At 41.8% G+C, this 22,204-nt stretch overlaps 1 protein-coding gene and 1 long non-coding RNA gene across 2 annotated transcripts in view; one reads left to right on the top strand and one right to left on the bottom strand.

The window, feature by feature from the left end:
- Positions 1-14,264: 14,264 nt before the first annotated feature.
- Positions 14,265-16,714, bottom strand: LOC140534341 (uncharacterized). Its single transcript, XR_011977252.1, has 2 exons — positions 16,628-16,714; positions 14,265-14,671 (listed from the first exon to the last, which is right to left on the bottom strand). It is a non-coding gene; the product is annotated as an uncharacterized lncRNA (long non-coding RNA).
- RASSF3 (Ras association domain family member 3) overlaps positions 15,669-22,204 on the top strand; it is a 96,918-nt gene continuing 90,382 nt past the window's right edge. The window contains exon 1 of the mRNA XM_072655269.1: positions 15,669-15,977. Coding sequence (XP_072511370.1) covers positions 15,849-15,977 — 129 coding nt within the window. The 5' untranslated portion in view covers positions 15,669-15,848. The remainder of the gene's footprint in view (positions 15,978-22,204) is intronic.

Raw genomic sequence — 22,204 nt, forward strand, 5'->3', positions numbered from 1 at the left:
GATTGGATGGGAGAGTTCAGGATAACTATACATTCCATAGAAAACTTATGGCACCACCTAAAAATGTGTGATAGCACAAGAGGCTGATAAATTCATTTCGTACAGGAATAGTCACAAGGAAAATCCTGTGCTTTATTTAGTTATTCAAACCCTGATGTAGCTTCTTGTTTATCAGCATATATTTCCAGACACTGTTCTGTCTCTTTAGCTTAAACTAAAGCATAAAATGCTATATAATTTGTTCTGCTTAGAAGCAAAATATGTTTCCAGTTGTATGGAATTTAAGAACTGAAAAAGGTCTTAGGCACTGTGGATGGACCCACCGTGGAAAACTTACAAGAGTCCTGGCCAAGAGTCTTAGATGATGAGCATACACAGATGGGTTGGGGGAACCACAGATCTGATGGAATAATGTGTATTTGCTGTGATAAATACTAATCTTACATATTTGAAGGTCCTTTAGGAAAGGTGATGAGAGCTGAGGTTTCTTTCTTTCTTTCTTTTTTTTTTTTTAGGAAATTAGACCAGATAAGAAACCAGCACAGTCTCTCAATTACTGGATCTTTGTGTGTAAAGGACTCATTTGCTGCACTCATTTGGGCAGCAAGTTGTTCTTATTGTGCTGCTGAGGTTCTATTAACCATGGGCATTAAAACAACTGTGAATCTTGTATGATGCTGTGAATGTCATTTGATTGTGCTGATGCTGCTTTGGGGTTGGTCAGGTTCTAGGATCTTGAATGAAATGTTTCCAACATTCTGAACAAATACATTCTCTCTCTCTCTCTCTCTCTCTCTCTCTCTCTCTCTCTCTCTCTCTCTCTCTCTCTCTCTCTCTCTCTCTCTCTCTCCCCACAAAACCAAGTTTCACACCCAAATGGCCACAGGCTGTTTGATAAGTGTCTGAAGACAGATTTGAACTTGTCTTTCTGACTTCAGACCCAGACCCAGCTCTCTATCCACTGCACCACCTAGCCATCCTGCCTAGCATGTAGTAAGTTCTTTATAAGTGCTAGTTGATACGTGACTGACTGAAGTGTCCTCTCCTATATGAGATCTTCCCTGGTCCCTCCATGGGTTAGAATTACTCCTAAAATTGCTTTCTATTTACTTTGCATATATTTTTCATTTACTTTTCATATATTTTTCATTTATTTACTTTTCTGAGTATAAATTGCTCCTGCCCTATATAACATAAGCTTCCGGAAGACAGGAACTATGTTCTTTTTTGCTTTCTATTCTCAGGAGCTTCCACAGTGCCCATGAAGTAGGAACTGAATATAAAGTTCATGGACGATTGATTCTTTTGTATCTTCCTTAGCCTTAAGGGTAGCACTACACACATAAGTCTGGGGCATATTAGGGATGGGAAAGGGTTTAGAAGAGTTAATAGTTTGTTCTGGGGCAGGCAGAAGCATCTACTGAAGGAGAGGAATGCCAGAACTAACACTAAATTAGAGGAAGCCATACTCAAATAGGAAGCAGAGGGTTCTGTCTGGGGTGTCAGAGTCACCGTGCCAAAAAATCAGCCATCGGTGGGGTTCAAGTGTTCATACTGAGTCATTGTATGCCTGGTGGAGAAGGAAGGGTGATAAAAACAGAAGGGGATTAAAGTCAGATGCTAAACTTCAGTTCAAGTTGAAAGATTGGGAGTTAAGCACAGAAAGCTACCCAGAAGAGAATAATGTACAGACTGACAGTTTGCATGCTCATTGTATGACTGAATGACACTTCTTTTACTGTAGGTCCAAGGGTATCAGCCATATTCTTTTCTTCATGCTAAATTTTTATTTTTATTTATTTTGTTATTGTGGCTTTCACAAGCATCAACAAACATTTCCATTTACGAAGGAGACAAAAACAAAATCGTTTATGAAATTATGAACTTCTATTATATAGTACTTGGTTTTGAAAGTATATAAGAAATTCAACATGATTATTTCAAAGCTGTCCTGCTTATTTCTGTCTCCCTCTGAACTTTGTTCTGTTATTTTTTAGGTATTTAAAAAGATGTTTCACAAATGATCTTTTCTTCTTTTTTGGCATCTTTATCACAAACCCTACCTTTCTCTGAAGTTTTCCTCCCCTGTCAAAAAAAAAAAAACTCCAATTTTTTTTTTTTATAATAAATAAGCGTAATGAAGCAAAAACAAATCCAAACATTGGTCATGCTTTGCCATGAACAGAGGGCCCATAGTAACATGAATTTGGCCCTTGTCCATTTGGTTGTATGAGTTCTTTCAAGGGTCAAGATTAAGAGCATACATGATGGAAAATGCTATCCACATTCAGAAAAAGAACTATGGAGTATGAATGCAGACCAAACCATACTATTTGCCCTCTCTCTCTCTCTTTTTGTTTCTTCTTTGTCCTGGTTCCCATTGGTTCTAATTCTTCTTCACAACATGACTAATATGAAAATATGTTTAATATGAATGTTTATATAGAGCCTGTATCAGTTTGTATGCCATCTTGGGGAGGTGGGAGGGGAGAGAGGGGAAGAAAATTTGGAACTCAGATCTTATGGAAATGAATGTTGCAAACTAAAAATTAATTAATGAAAAAGATTAAGAGCAGAGAAGTCAGACAGTAGATGACATAGGGTATGTGTAGTGACTAGGCAATGGGGTATAGAATCAGGGCTAAAGGATACACTAGAGATAAACTGAATAAGTTTTGGGTGAAGACTATGAATGGAGGAAAGAAAGTTGGGGAGAGCAGGGATAATGAACACAGAGAAGAGGCAAGATGAGTTTGTGGTGAGGACAACAATAGGTGAAGGGATAGTGAGGCAGAGGGAGTGATGGAAGAATGATCTGAGAGATGGATATGGGAATTAAAAATCATGATGGCAGCAAAACTGTGGTAATATGGTAATATCTGGTAATATTACAATATCCCTGTGCTCCTGGTTGGTCATGAGTGATTCAGGAACAAAGGACTCAGGTGCTGTGGATGATATCTGTGGTGTTATCTAAGCTATGGGAATGTTTAAGTTGGGGACTGAAGAGGAGTAGAGAGGTGGAGATGTGGGTCATGGGAATTTAGAAAACTGATGAACTGGAAAGGCCAGCATGTTTGGTAGGACATCAGCCTACCTATTAAAACACATGTATTGGAGTGGAGAGGAGGGCTCTCAAGGGGGTATTAATCTCTTTGACAGTGGAGGGAGAATGACAGAAAGGATCCAGACTGAGTGATAAAGGCCCCTTTTCCTTATGTGCCTTGAGTCTACCCAAGGTCAAGCTGGTAGAGTGGTATCTTCAAAATGAGAAAATGCAATGCAGTTGCTCCAGCTTGTATGTTACTCTGTAGAGATTCTTTCATTAGACATGAATAAGCTAGTATTTTAATGAAGGCAAAATGTTTGTTTACAGAGGAAAGTCAGCCTCCTTGAAGAGAACTCCACCTAATTAGCATTTAGCTCTAAGTGCTGCCTTTGAAAATGTTGGATAATACTATATCTTTGCCAATATAACCTCAGTGTTAGCTTTGTTTTTTCTTTTATGGAAATTTGAAATTCTACTTTGATCTCTTTTGCCCATAAAGTTCCCTAAAGTTTTGCCATTTGATATGAGTGTATATGTATGTGTATATTCATCTGTCTATCTATCTGTCTATCTATCTATCTATCCATCCATCTATCCATCTATCTGTTTATATATAGCTGCTAGGTGGCTCATTGAACAGTGAACCTGGAGTAAAGAAGACCTGAATTCAAATTTGGCCTTGGACACTTAACTGGCTGTGTGACCCTGAGTAAGTCACTTAACCTCTGTTTGCCTTAATCCACTGAAGAGAGAAAGGCAAGCCAGTATAGTAGCTTTACCAAGGAAACCCCATGGACAGTATGGTCTATGGTGTCACAAAGAGCTGGACAGGACTAAATGACTAAACAGTAACATACACATACATATTATATATATATATATATACATGCATATATATGTTTCTATATATATATAAAATCTCATTTTAATTGTGCTTAACTTTTCATAAAATGACTGTCTAAACTAGGCTTTAATGGAAAGTTCATAATGTGCATCTTTACCTACAGTTGGACTTTTACAATGCATTTAGTATAACAGAGCATATGAAGAACCGTCGTGCCTGCTTCTAGCCAGCTGGCTTGGTGTTTGGGGTATGAGGAAGCTACTGGCTGCTCGTGGTCAGCCAGTGCTGAAGAGCTCAGGTGCCTTGGGAATAATGAAGCAATTTTCTTATTGGCATTAAGTAGGAAAGGCTGATGACTCAGTGGATCTTTAAAAAGAGTGAACTTGTCTTTTTTTTTTTTTCCTTTAACTCTCCATGTGACTCATGTGGTTCAGGTAACAACTATTAAAATCTCCTGGAAGGTTGCCACTTAAAGCACTTAAGGCATATTACAGTTTTCAGGGCCACTGAATAGGCATTTTAAATTTCCCCAAGCTCCACGCTGTCTAAAATGTTCCCTACAGCCCAGGTCAGAAGCTGAGCCCTTTCCTCTATTGGTGTGATCCTCTCCAATGAAGAAACTCCCCTGCTTGCCAGTTAGCTCAGATTCAGGACTCAGAATCTCTGAAACTCTACACTCACAAGGTTGCTTCCAAAACTAGACATTTCCATCTCAAGATCACTGTCCAGTCACCTATACTGAGACCACAACAAATGCAGAAGAGGCAGCCCAAAACTCAGGTTCTTCTAGGTAGGTCATGTGCTTCAGCTGCCATCTACTTACAGAAAGGTGGCACCATATTGCACAGAGATCCAGACTAGAGTCAGGGCCTAGACTCATCTTTTTGAGTTCAAATCTGACCTCAGACATAATTATTACCAGCTGTGTGACCCTGGGCAAGTCACTTAACCCTATTTGTCTCAGTTTCCTCACATATTAAATGAGCTGGAGAAGGAAATGGCAAAACACTTCAATACCTTTGCCAAGAAAACCCCAAATGGGATAATCAGACACAACTGAAGAATGACTGATTAACAATTTACAATACATGGCAATATTAACTGAAATTTCTACTGAGTTGGTGGCCGCTCTCTTCACCCCTGAAGGAAACACTACATGCCACAAGAAGATCCAACCTGAAAGATACAAGGAGAGAATCACTCCTTTTGTAGAGGTTCCCTCAGTCATAATCTTTTCTTGCTCCGTAGCCAGTAAGGAGGTTGCTTCATCATCTCCACAGCACGTGAGTCCTTTGTTCCTGAGTCACACATGGCCAGCCACCAGCAGAGGGAAATAAGAAGGTGGGGAGGGGGGATGGCATTAAGGAAATAAGGATTTAGATCGTGACTCTGTTCCAAGCACTATGTTATGCTTTGTAAATATTATCTCATTCATTCCTTACAATAACCCTGAGAGGTAGGAGCTGTTATTATCTCCATTTTACAGTTGAGGAAACTGAGGCTAACAGAAATTAAATGACTAACCCAGGGCCACACAGCTAGTAGATGTCTAAGGCTAGGTTTCAACTCAGGTCTCTGACTCCAGGCCCAGACATTTATCCACCAAGCTGGTGAGGGCTTCATCCTCCCCAAAGTGCCTCAATACTGAGCTTGCACTTGTTGGTAGGTCAGAAGGCAAGATGACTCTGTATTTATATCCTATTGCATATAAACACTATGATTTTTTTTAAAAAACGGGTGTCCTGTTCCTTTGCTAAATGCTGTAGGGCTGTCTCCTCTGTGTATATATGAAAACACACATATAATTTAAAATCACTATTTGTTTGGCTCATCTTAACTTGATTCCTGCCCTGTAAGCTCCATTGTGTTTCTTCTTAGGTTTCCATGGGGAAAGGGACTGTAAAAGATCCATGTGGACTTTCCTAAGCTCACTGTCCTCCTGGTAGCTCTGGAGCAACCGCTGGCATCCTGTTGTTGCCTCCCGCTCCAAGTCCAGTCTCCGACCTTGGTCCTTGATCCCAGTTTCCCAGGGTACCAGTTCTTTTTCAAGGGATCTTGCCTGTGAAGTCAAGAGCTTTTTTTCTTCACTGTTTTCTAAAGATAATGAATCATCTACTTAAGGCTCCAGGCCTCTTGATTTCCCACCTGGGTTCAAAAATCTGTCATATCCATTCCCTAATTACCTTTCCCATCTCTAGCCTCTGAGGCTGTAACTGGATGCCTGCTTCTTACATCTGCTGCGCCTTCTGGTTTTTTGTTACTGCTAATGTCTTATTGATGCTTTAGTTTCTTTTTTTTAATACCAGTCACTTCTCAATAAATCCCCTCCCCAATAGAACCCTTCCTTGTCATAAGGGGAAAAATTTAAGCAAAAGAGACACTTTAAATGTGTCTGACAGCATAGGCAGCATTCTACAGCTGTAGAGAAGGAAAGGAAATATGTCTCATTGTCAGTCACTGGAATCAAGACTGACCACTGCTCTCATTTGAATTCTCATGTCTTTTTATTATTATTATTTATTGTTTTTTATTATTTATTTATTACATATTATTATTATATTATTTATTATTATGTCCTTTGCATTTTTGTGGACACTGAGTATATTGCTGTTGTCTTGGTTCTACCTCATTTACTCTATTAGTTCATACACATCTTCCCAAGTTCTTTATGGTAGAATAATATTTCATTATGTTCATATGCCAAGAATTGTGTGCCTTCCTATCCAGTCTATGGGAATCCACTATGTTTCCACTTTTTGTTGTTATTGTTGCCACAAAACAAAAAAGTGACATCATAGGTATTGGTATTTATGGGACTTTTCCTCTGCCAGGGAGGAATTTGTACCCAGTAATCAAGGTAGGAAAGTTTTATTCATATTTCATGCATAATGACGTTTGGGAACTTCAGATTTCTTTATCCAATCATATTTCATCATCCTGTTTCTCCTTATGCCTTATTATGAACAGTGCTATTCTTTTATCTCATAATGTTCTTTAATCCCATCTCTCCTCATTGCTTTCCCTGGCCACGCTATGGCTACACTCTCCTCCTTTCTCAGTCGCAAAATGAACCAATTCAATTCAACAATATTTACAACAGAACAATATTTATGATTCCTGTGTTTCTTTGTCCTATCATCTTGCCTTGGACCCATCCCAACCTTGGATTATTATTAAAAGGCAGTTAGGTGACACACTGGATAGTATGTTCAACTGAAGTAAAGATAATGAGTTCAAATCTCATCTAGACACTTGTTAGCTGTGTGATTCACCTTCTATTTGCTTTAGCTTCTCATCTGCAAAATGGGGTTACCAGTTCCTAGAGTTACTGTGAGAATAAAATGAATCAATTTATAGTGCTGTACAAGTCTTAAAGCGTTCTCTACCATATCCCTGCTCTCCTCTCCTCTCCTCTCCTCTGTCCTCTCCTCTCCTCTCCTCTGTCCTCTGCTCTCCTCTCCTCTCTTTTATCCTGCCCTGTCCTCTCCCAAAACCTTAAACCTACTGCACTCTGAAACTGGGACTCCAATGGGCCCCTGCCAAGGGCTCCTCTGGACCCTCTTAGCTTTACAGTGATTATCAATACTAACTGTTGCTGTTTCCACCCAGTCTGATGTCTTTCTTTTTCTTGACCTCATTAAAGGGCCCATGCTCTGGCTACTTATTAAGCAGGCCTATTCAATGAATAGGTGTCACCTCACCCTAAGTGAGTACCTGCAAAGACCTTGGCCTTTGACCCAAGGTCTCCCAGTGCATTCTGGGTCATCTCCAGTCATCCTGAGGAATACCAGGTCAATGGATTCAGATGGCTCTGGAGGAGAAGTGAGGCTGGTGACCTGCACAGCCCTCCCTCACTCAAAACAAAGTCAAGTGCAAGTCATGTCATTATTTCTCTGATGGCATGGTCTTCTTCAACAACAAAGCACAAACACAAACCACATCCCACCTTCACTCCTACTTATGTACTGTTGAATTGAAAAGAAGTCAGGAACTTGCGTTGATTGGACCCATTCTACATTTTTATTATCTAATATCATCTGAGTCTTCCCTGCAGCAAGGCAATCCTTCTCCTCCTTGACCAGTTCTCTAACTCATTCATCACAATGGCTGCTCTATACCTTCTCTTCTCTCCTCCAGCCTCCCACAGCACCCTCTTCCCCTCATTCTCCACTGAGAACCTTGTAGCAGATGTCACCAAGAAAATGGTGGCCATTTGCTGAGTGCCACTATTCTGGAGCCTCTTCTCTATCCTCCCATAATTTCTCTTTGGTAGTCTTACCAGCTCCCAAGGGTTTGATGGTCACCTTTACACAGGTCTGCAGATATAATCCTATGTCTGTCCTAAGTGTCATTCCTTTATCACCAACTGCCTGCTGGAAATTTTGAACTGGATGTCCCATCTCAAACTCAGTATGTCCAAACCAGAACTCATTATCTTTTCTCCCAAATCACCTCTTTTCAGAACTTTTCTATTGCTTTTGGGGGCACCACAATATTTCCAGTTGCTCAGGTTCATAAGCTTTCTGACATCCTCAATCTTATCCCACATACTCAATCAGCTGGCAAATCTTATCATTTTTATCTCCATATGTCTTGGATGTGTCTCCTCATCACTCCTACAGCCAACTAATCTACTTCAGGTCCTCATCACTTCATGCCTAGACTATTGCAATGACCTTCTCTTTGGTCTCTCTGCCTCAAATCTCTCCCACTTCAATCCATCCTTTCCACTTAGCAACCAAAGGGATTTTCCTAAAGCCCAGATCTGACAGTAACTGTTACCTACTCAATTAATTCCAGCAGTTCCACCTAGGATCAAAAACAATCTCTCCTATTTGTCATTTTAAAGCTTTTCACAACCCAACCCTTGGCTAGCTTTCTAGGATTAAACTTTACTACTGTTATTACCACTACTATTACTACTACTACCACCATCACTACCATCACTACTTGTTACTACTACTACCATCACAACCACCACCACAACCACCACCACCACTGTTACTACTACTAGTACTACTTCAGCCTTACTGATTCTAATCTCCATGTTTTTGCATTGTGTGTCCTCCGTGCCTGGATTGCTCTCCCTTCTAACCTCTGCCTTGTAGAATCTCTGATTCTTTTAACACTGTTCAGTACCACCTCCTGCAGGAGGCCTTTTGGGGTCCCCCAGTTACTGGAGCTTTCCTTTCTACACTGTAACTATCTTGAATGGACTGATTTATGTATACAAAGTGTCTTTGATGTACTTGTAAGCTTTAATAGCTTGATTTAATTTAAATTTAAACAGCTTAAAACTGTACTTAGACTTTGGTATCCCTTGTATGTTGTTTATCTCATAGCTATAAACTTAAAGGGTCTGGTTTTGATTTTTCTTTGAATCTCGTGCATTTAGCACAGTTTCTGCTACACAATGATCACTTAATAGATCCTTGTTGATTGATTCATTTATTGCCATTTGTTTTGCTGATGCATTCTAAGGACCACTGGAACTTTCCATCTGCCCTACAACTGAACCATCCCATATGTAGGGTGTCCCAAAAATTTTAGTGCAGCTTTTAAACTATAGATTTAATAGCTCAAAATAACTTTAAGACTTTGGGGATATCCTGAATGTTGTCTCCCTCCATGGAATGCAAGTTCCTTGATAACAGGGACTAATCTGCTTTTCTATTTGTATTCTCATTGCTTAGCATAATGTTTTATAATTTTTTTTGTTTATTCATCCATTACCTAACTTTTTGTTATTTAGTCATTTCAGTCATGTCTCACTCTTTGTGACCCCTTTTGGGAAGTTTTCTTGGTAGAAATACTGGAATGGCCATTTCCTTCTCCAGTTCATTTTACAGATGAGGAAACTGAGGCAAACAGGGCGAAATGACTTGCGCAGGGTTACACAACTAGTAAGTGTCTGAGGTTAGATTTAAACTCAAGAAGATCAGTCTTCTTGGCTCCAGGCCTGGCACTCTATCCACCGTACAACCTAGTTGCCTTTGTCTAACTACATTATACTATATTTAATTCCTTTCTCTTCCTTTTATATTTGTTCTATATTTTCTTATGTATACACATGCTATCTCCCTTGATAGACTATAACAAGATTCTTCATTTTTTTGTTTTCCTTATGTCTAATACAGTGCCTGGCATATCGTAGGTGCTTAATAAATGACTGCTGCTTGATTGATATATAGTAGGGGACCTGAGGAGAGTGACATATGGGGGGAAGAATACTGAGTTTGGAAGACAGACCTAAATTCATATCAAATTAAGTCAAATGGATTAGTACCTTTTTTTACCTTTGTCAAGTCACTTTATTTCGCTGGGCCTTGAAGGGGTTTCCTTATCAGAAAAGCAAAGGAACCAGATTAGATGATCTCTCAGTCCCCTTCTAGTACAAAATCCTGTGATTTGTCTAACAGTATAATTGAATTTGTGTTTTTAAGAAAGCCACCTAAGATGATCTAAAAATCACATTTGCATATTTTAATGCAAGTTTTAATACATTCTCTCATATATAACAGAGGGTGGGCGGGCAGTATCTACTAGTCACTAGGATTTATAATAAAATCTAGAACACTACTGTCTTTTTCTATTGCTTGGACCTTAAAGAAAGAAGTGGTCCCACTCACCATTTCTAGCCTAGAGTGGACAATCACTCCTTTCAAAGCTGAACATGGTTACATGAATTTGCTGTATTTATTCCACCACCCCAGTTACTGTACTTTGAATCATAAAAAGGTCTTGCTGATTAATTAATACTATATTTCAAATGTTTATGCATATAATAACTTCATTAATGACTTTAAGTGAAAAGCTTTGATCTTGGAAACTATGAAGGTTTAAATAGCATACTTTACAAAATATTAAAATTAATTTTACTATGGAACCCTGCTATAGAAGAATAAGAAGAAATAGGGTATTCTCCTGATAAGACTTTAAAATCTTCCATTTTTTGCTTTTCCTTCTAAAAAAAGCATATATGTGTACATGTAACAAACATGTGTATATGTATAAACAAGGAATATTAATTTGGACAGACTTCAAGAGATAGTGGAAGATAGATGGGTCTGGTGCACTGTGATCTATGGAGTCATGGAGTCATGGAGTCAGACATACTGAACCACACAACTAAAATAAATATGTATGTGTGTTTATGCATATGTATGTATGTATGTATATAGATAGGTATCTGTAATATATGGAAAGAAGAGAGTGGAAAGATGCCCTAATTCCAGGTCCTCCTATGCCTCTATGTTAGTTGAATCTAAAAGCATGCTGACAGATGTAATTCAAGAGAAGTCCCGTATATTTACATGATGTGACTGATTAAATCAAGAGATCTTTTAAAATGATTTTTGTTTGCTTAATCTCTCTTGACATGTTCTCCTTCCCTCGTCCCTTCCACCTCCTCCCAAAAAAGTATTCAGAAATTGTGTATTTAACAGATTTACTATGGGTGGAGAAATTTTCCTTTTTTCATCAACAATAAAAAATACTTCTAAATTCCCATTTAAAAATGACGTGTAGATAAAAGAAAGTCTTTAATAAGGATTACAGTAGTGAAGGAATGTAAGACAAATCTATGGAGAAACAGTACATTTGCTCCATCCTCTCCTCTCCCCTGAGGGTTAAGGTGCAGAGTCATAATAAGACATCTTTCACTTGAAGCAAAAACAGATGTTGGGTGGGTGGTGGCAGCGGAAGGGTAGCTGGTGGTGGTACACTGGACAGTCCAATCATGGGCATAGTGTCCCTGGCATAGGAGCCATCCATTCCCTAGGTATTTCTGCAATTCTCAATAAGGTTTTGGGAAGAAGGTAAGTGAGGGGCAAGTGGGTTGCCAAAGGACGGTGGGCTGGGGCCAGGTGAAGGAGTAGGGGACAGGTCACATGCTACAGGCCTATGAAGGTTGATGAAGCACAAAGCACTGTGATGATGAAAAAAGCCCCCACCAGATCTGTTCTCCTTAACAGGGTTCTATACTCCAAAATTAACTAACCTTTCTTCCTCCCTGCTTCCTCAAATAAAAACTCATTCCTTCTGAGGTTAACTCCGCTAGATGCTAAGAGGAAAGGAAACATCCTTTAGTCTAACTGCCTCATAGCAGAGATGGGGAAAATTAAGCCAAGAAATGTGGTGACTTACTTGTCCCAAGTTCTTCAGGTATAAATGACTGATGTCTTCTCTCTGAGGGTTAGGGTAGAAAGTTTACATTTTAAAAAGGAATTGTTCTTCATCAAAATGAACCTGTCATTGCAAAATTTCAAGCAATAGGAAGGAGGGATTTTCTGAGAGGGAAAGAGGAGCACTTCTCTGAGGGCCTCTAAACTGTTGCATATATTTCCTGTTAGGCTGATCCTGAGTACAGACATTTAAGAGCACTTTTATTTTGACAAATGAGGGTTCAAAATAAATTTAAACCCTGGGACTTGTTTTAAAACTGTCCTCCCCCTTCAACCAAAACCTATAGACTAAAAATAGTGATTGTAATAATAATTTTTGGGTCAGGAACTGAGATTTTATTGGTGTAGGGACTGTCCAGAGCAAAAAAAGTATCTCCACTTACACTAAAGAGATCAGAGAAAGAAGAAAAGGACCTATATATATATATGAATAAATATTTAGAGCAGCTCTTTATATGGTGACAAAGAATTAAAAACTAAGGAAATGTACATGTACTAGAGAATACCTCCATAAATGATGGTATATGAATGTGATGGAATACCATGTATTGTAAGAAATGGTGAATTATAATAGCAGTAATAGCTAACATTTATGCAGCACTTACTACCTGCCAGGCACTGTGCTACATGCTTTACAGTTATTATTTCTTTCGATCCCCACAACCCTGGAAGGTAGGTTCTATTCTACAGATGAGGAAACTGAGGCAAACCTCAGTTTAAGAGGTTTGCCTACAGTTACACAGTCAGTAAATGTCTGAGGCTCTATTTGGACTCGGGGTACTTTTCTCCTGGGTACAACCTACCTGCTCAAGGGGACAAAAGGGCACAGCTGCAGAGAAACCCTGGAAGGCTGATGCTGATTGATGTGCACAGAACCAGGAGAACGATATATTCATTAACAACATTGTAGAGACAAACAACTTAGAAAAACTTAACAACTTTTAATCACCATGGTGACCAACCATGTTTCCAAAGGGCTCATGATGATCACTGCTTCTCACTTGCTGACAGAGAGGTAGGTGACAGACTAAAGTGAGAAATATGTTTTTTTTCTGGAAATAGCCAACATAGGAATTCATTTTGCTTGACTATGTATATTTGTTATGAGGATCCTTTTTTTCTTTTTCAGTGTGGAGGGTGAAAAAGTGAGAAATAGAAAAAAATTGTTGAAAAAATATTTTTGTGGAAATTAAATGCATTTCAGAGGAAACTCTGGACCAGTCCCATGTATCCACAGCAAATACCACATTATTATTTGTGCAAATCTGACCCTGATAACCATCCTTATCATATGTGTCTGACTTCTCCAAACCAACTTTCACCACTTACATGAGGGAGAAAGTGGTATAGTGGCTAGAGTTCTGGGAAGTCTTGAGTTCAAATGTTACCTCAGACGCTAATTAGCTGTGTGACCCTGAGCAAGCCCCGTAACATCTATCCCAGTTTCCTTACACATTTACCTTCTAGGGTTGTTAGGAGGATCAAATGAGATAACATTTGTAAAAAGCACTAAGCACAATTCCTGGAGCATAGTAGGGGTTATATAAATTATTGCCTTCCCTCCCTTCCTAGGTAAGGGACTGAATAGGGATAGGAACTGGATCTGTGATTTCCTTGTTATAGGGAACTCCACAGTGAGAAAACTTCATCTATCTGTATAAGTTGGTAGCTCTTTAAAACTTACCCTGAGCATTGAGAAGGTAAGGGACTTACCCAGGGTCACAGTGAAACCAGTTTTTGCTGGCTTTGAGTCCTCCAACTCAGAACTCAAGTCACTAAGAGAAGCTGCTTCATCATCATCATAGCAATCAACGTTTCTGTAATGCTTTACATGTTAACTCTTAATCCTCACACCGATCCAGATCCAAAGAGCTAGGTGCTATTATCATCCCCATTTTACAAATGAGGAAACTGAGGCAGACAGATGTTAAGTTACTTGCCTAATGATAAATGAGGCAGGATTCCAGTGTGCCAGCTCACATTATATTAGAAATGATAATTATCATTTGGTTTTTCATGTTATTAATTTTTATTTATTTGATAATCAAATTAAGATTCAGAAAAACAAAAGATGAGACAATTTGAATTGACTCAGCAATTTTTTTCTGTGCAAAATGATTCTAGCTTTTTCCTAATGTTACAATTGCTATTTTTAAAAAAGCAGACCGTTCAAAACTTCTTGTTTCAATTGAAGAGTACTACTAGTTTTATTTTAGTATTTTTATCCTCCCTTGGAGGCCCTCTCTGAGTCTGAGGCTCAGACAACATGCCCTTTGGGATCTTTTCTGATGGGGGCTGCACTCCCTTGCCATCCCCAGCTTCATGTTGGGCCCCTGGCGGGGCAGCAGAGGAGACAGCTGCCTGGGTTCCGGATCGAGGGGGCTGTTGTTCTCCCCCCACCCCCGCCCCCCAAGCCTGGCTTCCAGCCAGTTACTGATGGCAGTGGGGACGCTCAGACCGCAGCAGATTTAGGCAGGAAACTGACCTAAGGAAGGGGGATGGGAAAAAAGGGAGCAGCGCAGGGCTCTTAGCCTTGTTCCTGCTGGAGAAGTAGTTGGAGGTTCGTTTCAGATCTCCGTAGCCGGGCTTGTGCACCTGGGATCCAAGCCGTTAAAAAACATTTTTATAACTGCATTTTACTAGCTGGTTTGACACTAGTAAATGTAAAAGTAATAAAGAATAAACACTGAACTGCCCTTTGCCAGCGGGTTTCCTTTGTAAGCTTGTGCATTTTATATTATGCATCTGAAGACGTAATGCCGAGGGCTGGGGGTTTCCCCTGGCCAACACCAGACTGCAAAAGGGACCCAAACACCAAGAATGGTTCGGAGCTCCTACGGTTTGGGAACCGTAAATGCAGAACCTGCAGACCTGCAGTTGTGAAGGAGGCCCCTCACTGAGAGAATCACGGGCCACGTCAAGTCACTTACTAAGTGCCCACTACGTGCCAGGCGGCGGGGATGCAGAGAAAGGCCAGTTCCTGCTCTCGAGGGGCTCAGGGCTAAAGAGGGGGGCAGTGCAGATCAGCGGGGAAAGGCGGCGTGCCTGGGCTCACCGACCCCAGTCCTGTGCCCATCCTGGGGAAAGCCTACGAAGCCAGGGCGTGTGTTTACGTCTCCGCCGCCCTAGGACCCCTGGCCACGTGCAGTCACCAGGGGAAGGTTTCCTGAGCAGCTTCTACCGCGCTGCTCGGGTTTTCGGGACCAGATAGGGTCGGAGTGACCCGGGGCCACCTGGCACCGGACAGGTTTTCCTACAAGGAGCGGCCGATCCCAGGCGATGCCCGGAGTCTCGAGGACTGCCCCCATCCCAAAGTTGTTGAAAAGAGCCTGGGGGGTGGGGGGAGGAAAGGAGGACGGAGGCGGCGAGGGAGGCCGCCCCGCGGGGGGCCGGGGCGGAGAACTGGGGGGAAAGGGGTGTGGCCAAGGGGCTGGAAGAGCGTGGGGGAGGAGTGCGAGAGGGCGGGGAGGACCGTGCCGGACTCGGCTGGGAAGGAGGATGGGCTAGACGGGAGAGGAGGGCGGGAGGCTGGCAGCGGCAGGAAGCCGGGCCGGGCCGGGGGCCAGCCGGGGAGCGGAGGCGAGCCGCGCGCGGAGGCCGGCTGGGTGGGTGTGTGGCGGGGGGGAGCGGCGGGAGGCGGAGCCGGGGCAGCCTGCGCCGCGGCGGCCCCCGCGTGGGGTAAAGAGGGCGGCCGCCCGGCTCTCCCCGCACTGCACCCCGGGTCTGCCGCGGGCGAGGGTTCCCTGCTCGGCCGGCCGAGGCCGCCGGGTCGATGACGTGGACCAGCAGCATGAGCAGTGGCTACAGCAGCCTGGAGGAGGACACGGAGGACTTCTTCTTCACCGCCAGGACCTCCTTTTTCCGGAGACCTCCCCAGGGCAAGCCCCGCGCCGGCCAGCCAGTGAGTGGTGCCCTCGGGACCCTGCGGTGCCCCTCGTGTGCCTGTGTGTGTGTGCCTGTGTGTGTGTGTGCGTGCGTGTGTCGTGCGTGTGTCTGTGTGTGTGTGTGTGTGCGTGCGCTTCCCACGCGCACAGAACGTGCAGAGACCCCAGGACATGGCCCTGGAGCTGCCAGCCACCTCGTGCACCCCTCCCAGCCCTGGGCTGCTTCACGAAGCAGCCGTGAACTTGCAAGGGAACCTAAGGGACACCTTGATTCTCACTAACCTTTGGTGTCCTTCGGAATCCCGTTTTATTTTGTGCGTTTTAAAAAAAACTTGATTTTGGGAAACAATTCTCCACATCGCTCAAGGGTTCTGTGACCTAGAGTGAAGAACCCTTGACTAATTCTTTTTTCCCCAATTTACTGGTGAGGAAACTGAGGTCCACGGACAGGACAAGAACCATGGGTTTTTTTTCTTTTGCTTTTCTTTATAAAACCCATAGCCTGATGGTGGTTTGTGGAGTTGTGAATCCGGTTGTGGAGCGCTTAGAAAATCCTTAAAAGCGAGCGCCCTGCAAATGCGCTGCATTTGGGGGTGGGGAAGGTTCTCTGCATGGAGAATGGGGAGAAAGGGAAGGCTGTGCCGTGACCCCCCACTGTCACACTTACCATATGGTAGCTCCCGCTCCTTTGCCCGGGGCAGTGGGGCTTAGGCTGCTGCTCGCTCTTGTGGGTGCAGATGTACTGGGCTTGCTGCTGGGGTGGGGGAAGGGCGTAACCCAGACTTCCTAAGTCGGCCCGACGAGTGGAGGGTTCGTTCCCCTAACGAACCCGGAATATTCAAATCGGTTCAATTCACAAAGCGCCTAGTGAGCGCTCTTGGGCCAGGTTACCCCTTGGGACCTAAGAAACCCTATTCAGCCTGCCCGTTGTAGGCAAATAAATCCGCGTGGGGCTGAGCAACTGTGACTTTTCTGTCTGTACTGTGACGTCTCTCTTTGTCCCACCTTATGCCCGACCTCCAGGGTCATAACTGGTGTGTCCGTGACCTCCTTTTATGCCCCTTTGCAGGGGCAGGATGGATATTCTCCAATATAACTACGTTTGTGTAGGTCCACATTCTCAGAAGTTCTTCACTGGGTAAATTAACCCGTTAATTAGAGCCAATTTAATTGAGAGGAAAAATATTTCCAGACTTTGGCTGGTCTTGCCTAGAGGCAGAGTATCAGGGGACTCATTACTTCTGGAAGAGATAGGCAGAAGGGATCTTTAGACCCGACTAACCAACCATGACAATATTTCACTGAGTGCCTTTCCCATAACTGAACTGACTTTGGGTTGGGTTTCCAAGGCTGGGGCTTGAACTCATGCTGCCCTGGGCTCTGGGAGGGACTGGCAGCAATCACGTTAAAGAAGGTTGTCATGGAACAAATTTGTTGTTCCCCTTGGAAGAAAAAAATAACATTTATAACCAGACTTATTCTTGGAGCTTTAGGAGGGAGAAAATAGTTCAGGGGCTTGGGTGATGAGATAAAAATCACATTTTTTTGGTGCCGTGTAATCTCACTGTCAGGTTTTAGTTTCCAGTTCTTGTTTTTATCCCAGTGCTTCTTCTAAATACTCCATACTTTGAAGCATATCAGTCAATTCCTCACCTTCCACAGGGAAGTATTGTATAGAAAGTGCTTTAGGATGGCACTGTATAAAAGTGGGCTAGTTCTATGTAAGATGAAGGGGGCTTACTTAAGGCAAACCCTAGGCCCATCTTGGGAGCATTTTCTCCTTTTAGATTTGGAGCTCCTGGAGAGTACTGTCTTTTTCCTGTGTTTGCATTGCCATTTCTTTGCAGAGTGCCTGGCACGTAGTAGGTATGGAAATATTGGAATGATTTTATGGAATGATTTTTCAAGCCTTGTTGTCAGGATGTTTTTAGATCCTGGAGATGCTCATAAATAATGAATTAAATGTGTGTTAACAGAATAAGAATAATATGAAGGTTGAGGCCAGGAGCAGGCATCTCCTTCATATTTTAGAAGTTTCTAAAGAAGCCAGGCATGAGTGTTTCATCACTGAGGAGGAAAAAAAAGCAGGGGTGGATCCCAGTCTTCTGTTTGAGTTCTTCTGGGGTCAGATGACCTGGCTCTTTGATAGTATCTGTTGTTTTAGTTTCCAAACTGTCTCAGCTCCTTTTGCTACCAGAGGACATGCTTGTTTTGGGAGGAATTTTTGAGTGCTTTCCCCATATTGATTTTTTCTTTTTTTTCCCCATATCTTTTTCATTTGACTAGTTTCTCTCCAGTATCTCCCCCCTTATCTTTACCTTCTCTCCTTCCACTTTTGTTACCTTTAACATGGATGTACAGCTGCTAAGAGTGATTTTTAGTGTTGATTGGTTGTTGTCCTTCGTCTTCAAAGAGGACCAAAATGACATCACCATGATAAAGTGAAATTTCAGTGTGGCTGATCAGACCAATACAAGCTCAGAATGCTCTTCCACAGGTTGGGCACAGATAGTCCCTGTGAATATTTGGGGTGGATATCCCAAATTTGTGCATCCTTCATTTACTTTGTGTTGTCTCAATTCTGCTTTGCTCAAAGAGCGCAGCACCCTTTCTGATGTGGGCATGCCATGCTGAAGGGTCCTGTGCCAGTGTCTCCCATGTTGTACAGTCAAATCCAAAGTTCTTGAGAGAGATCTTGAGAGTGTCATTGTTTTGCTTCTTCTGGCCACCATGTGATCACCTGCTCCATGTGAGTTCTCCATAAAATAGTCTTTTTGGCAAGCGTACATTTTGCTTTTGAACAATGTGGCCAGCCCATCCGAGTTGCGCTCTCTGAAGCATAGTTTGAACACTTGGCAGTTCAGCTTGATCAAGGACTTCAGTGTGTGGTACCTTATCCTGCCAGGTGATCCTCAGAATCTTCCTAAGACAGTTCAAATGGAAGCGATTCAGTTTCCTGGCATGGCGCTGGTAGACTCTCCATGTTTCACAAGCATATAACAATGAGGTCAGCACAGTGGCTCTGTAGACCTTCAATCTAATACCTCTTCTCTCCCAAACTTAAATTTTCCTGTCTTATATGCGTATTTTAGATATTAGGAAAATTCAGAATTTAGGAAAAGTTAAAGAAGATCTGGTTCTAGAAGCAGTCAAGAAATATTCCGTAAACATTAAGGACCTGTTATGTGTCAGGCACTCTGCAAAGAACTGAGAATGCAAAGACAGAAGAGTCTGCTCTCTAGGGGCTCCAAATCTAAAAGGAGAAAAAGCAGTCAGGAACAAAGGCAGGGTAAGCAGGCATTAATGAAATGCCTACTGTGTTGAAAGGCCCTGTGCTAAGAGTTATATAGATTCTTACTTGATCTCTCACAAAAACCCTGAGAAGTAGGTGGGTGCTATTATAAGCCTCATTTTACAGTTGAGGAAACTGAGGCACATGGAGGTTAAGTGACTTGCCCAGGGTCCTACAAGTAAGTGGATGAGAGTGGATTTGAACAGCTTTTTCTCCCCAGTGTGCCACCTCGATGACCACCTTCGGTGGTCATGGGTCTTTGAGAGGAGAGATGGTTAAGGGAAGCTGCTATCTTAGTTTGAACCTGTCTGGCCATGTCTCCTCCCACCATTTAAAAGGCATGTCCATGGAACCATGCACCCTAATCAGCTGGTGGGCATGTATAGAAAAGTGTCCTAACTGAAAAGCTACGCAATAAGATTGAGGAAGTAAACATGTTTGTTCCGAAACCTAATTGGCAGCTCCCTTTGTTTGTTTCCCCTTGCAAAATTGAGACTAAAAGGGGAAGTTTAGCTTGGTCATGTGTCACTGCTGATAGGTTTTCCCCTTTGCTTGGAGAATTACTCAACTCTGGCCGGGTATCTCTATTTCATCCCTCTTATTACTACCTGCTTTGTGCAAGGTGTACTGTGTTAGATGCTGAGGATTTTTTAAAAACTTAGCATATTTAATATGAACAATTTCATTTTTATGTTTAATATTAATATTTAATTATATTAAAAATAATTAAAATGAGACAGTTACTGAAGAGAGAGGGATATGATAAGCCTATGCCAGTACAGTGACTTGGAGTCAGGAGGATCTGGGTATGTATCCTGGCCCTGCCTCAGTTTACCTCATCTATATATAAAATTAGGATTTTGGATTAAATAGTCTTTTAAGATCTTTACCAGCTTTAGAGCTATGATATATAATGATGAGAATACAGTGCTTTGGAGAAATTTGAGGGCTTTTTTCTTCAGATTTAGGGGTATGAACAAAGCCTTGAAGACTTTTATTTTATGTGTTGTTGCCTTTGTACTGTTGTACAAAACAGCTAGATGACTCAGATACATATATAGATCATGTGGGGTAGAAGAGGTGTATCTCTGTGCACAAAATGAAGTCTGGGTTTATTTCTACTTTTGGCTAGGTGAGTCATTTTTACTGGACCAAGGTGACTTGCATATTGTATCCTGGGTCAGTGTCCACTAGATTTTTTTCACATGGTTGGTTGGCATCATATGGTGTCTTATCCTTGTAACTGCATCTTCTGGAGAGAATAGTTACTGATCACATAAATAAATAATGGTTTTTCTCTTGCTTCTTTTTGCAAATCCAGGAGGTGATGTGGGCAGAGTGGATAGAGAATGGCCTTTGATGAAGGAAGGCTTGGTTTCAGGTCTTACTTCTGACAAATACTAGTTGGATGAGCCTAGGCAAGTCATTTAACCTTTATTAAATGCCTGACAACTCTCAATGTACTTGGGTTGTGGAGAAGGTACCCATTGATAGAGGGAGTCTTCTTACCTGGGCATTCCCCATACCAGTGAAATCACAGGTCTGATTTCTGTCTAAGTCCTCCACAAAGACTTAGATTTGTTTGGAAAGCAGTGACATTGCAGAGCTTATGAAAAGAAGAGCTAAAAATATCTGGTAGTTACTGGGTTTCTTTTTTAGACATTTTTTGTCATTGTATGCTGTACTATAAACATTGTTTTCTGGGAGAAAAACATGAGGCCAACCAAATGCTTTTAGGGTAGCATACCCGCTTGCACCAAGCCTCAATCATCTCCTTGAATTTTTTTTAAAGTATGGGATGCTGTTTTTATTTTTTTAAAGGACCTCTTTCCTTTTTGAATTGACCAGAGGCTATTAGATAGATGTTCCGTCTTCAGAAGAACATGAAAGTAGAGCATGGAGGATGGGATAATAACTGTGAAAGCTATCTATTCTTGAATGAAGCACGTCTCCCATTAGCTTCAGTTTACATTTTCATCTTATTGAGGGAAAATATGAATAGCAAAGAACATTGTTTTTATTCCTATCTGCTTGTCTAACATCTTAACCCTTATTTCATCTTCCATCTTCCCTTTAAAAGCCCCAACCCTTTTCTAAATCCTACATCACTCATGCTAGCTTGCACAGATACCCATATTAAGCTGTGGAAGAATGATAGATAGCGTGTACATCATACTTTAAGGTTGGAAAAAAAATCATTGATGGATTTATCTCATTTGACTCCCACAACCAGCTCTGTGTAGTAGGTGTTAATATTATACCCATTTTACAGAAGAGAAAACTGAGGGTGTGGGGAGGAGGTGAATAATGATGTTTGGTATCCCAGAGATCTTAGTGCAGTTTTAAGATATGTATTTTTTGTATTTTAAGGTTTGTGTTTTAGAATGGAAATCTGTAGGAAAAAAAGAACTGGAAAATTCTCAATGAGAAATTAAGTGGCTTGCCCAATGTCACATATCTATGCCAAGTCTATCACTCGATACATTATTTCATTAGCTGCCATAGATTGATACCACATTGATTTACAGGGTGGCCCAGAATTCAAGTAGCTATTGGAGATCATTTCAGTCGAATTCTGAGACCAGGGGTGGGGAACCTTTGGTCTCAAGGCCATGTGTGGCCCTCTAGGTCCTCAAGTGTGGCCTTGAGGCCACAGGTTCCCCACCCCTATCCCAGACTATACATCTCTTGAAGGATGGGGACTCCATTCAACATTTTTATGTCCACTAGGCTCTCTATATATGGTACCCAGTTTGGAATAAGTGGTCAGCAAACATTTAATGAACCTAAGAATATTTCTTAGACAGTTATACTTTGCTGGCTTCCCTTGTTTTAAGGCATCCTAGCTTAGGAAAAAAAATCTGCTTGCTAAACACAAATAAGGGTGTAACTCTTTACTAAAAGATAGTTTACTGTTTTGTAAAAGGATTCAGCGTAGGTTTTCTTTAAAGA

Source organism: Notamacropus eugenii, chromosome 3, assembly GCF_028372415.1.
Source record: "Notamacropus eugenii isolate mMacEug1 chromosome 3, mMacEug1.pri_v2, whole genome shotgun sequence".
Taxonomy (NCBI): Eukaryota; Metazoa; Chordata; class Mammalia; order Diprotodontia; family Macropodidae; genus Notamacropus; species Notamacropus eugenii.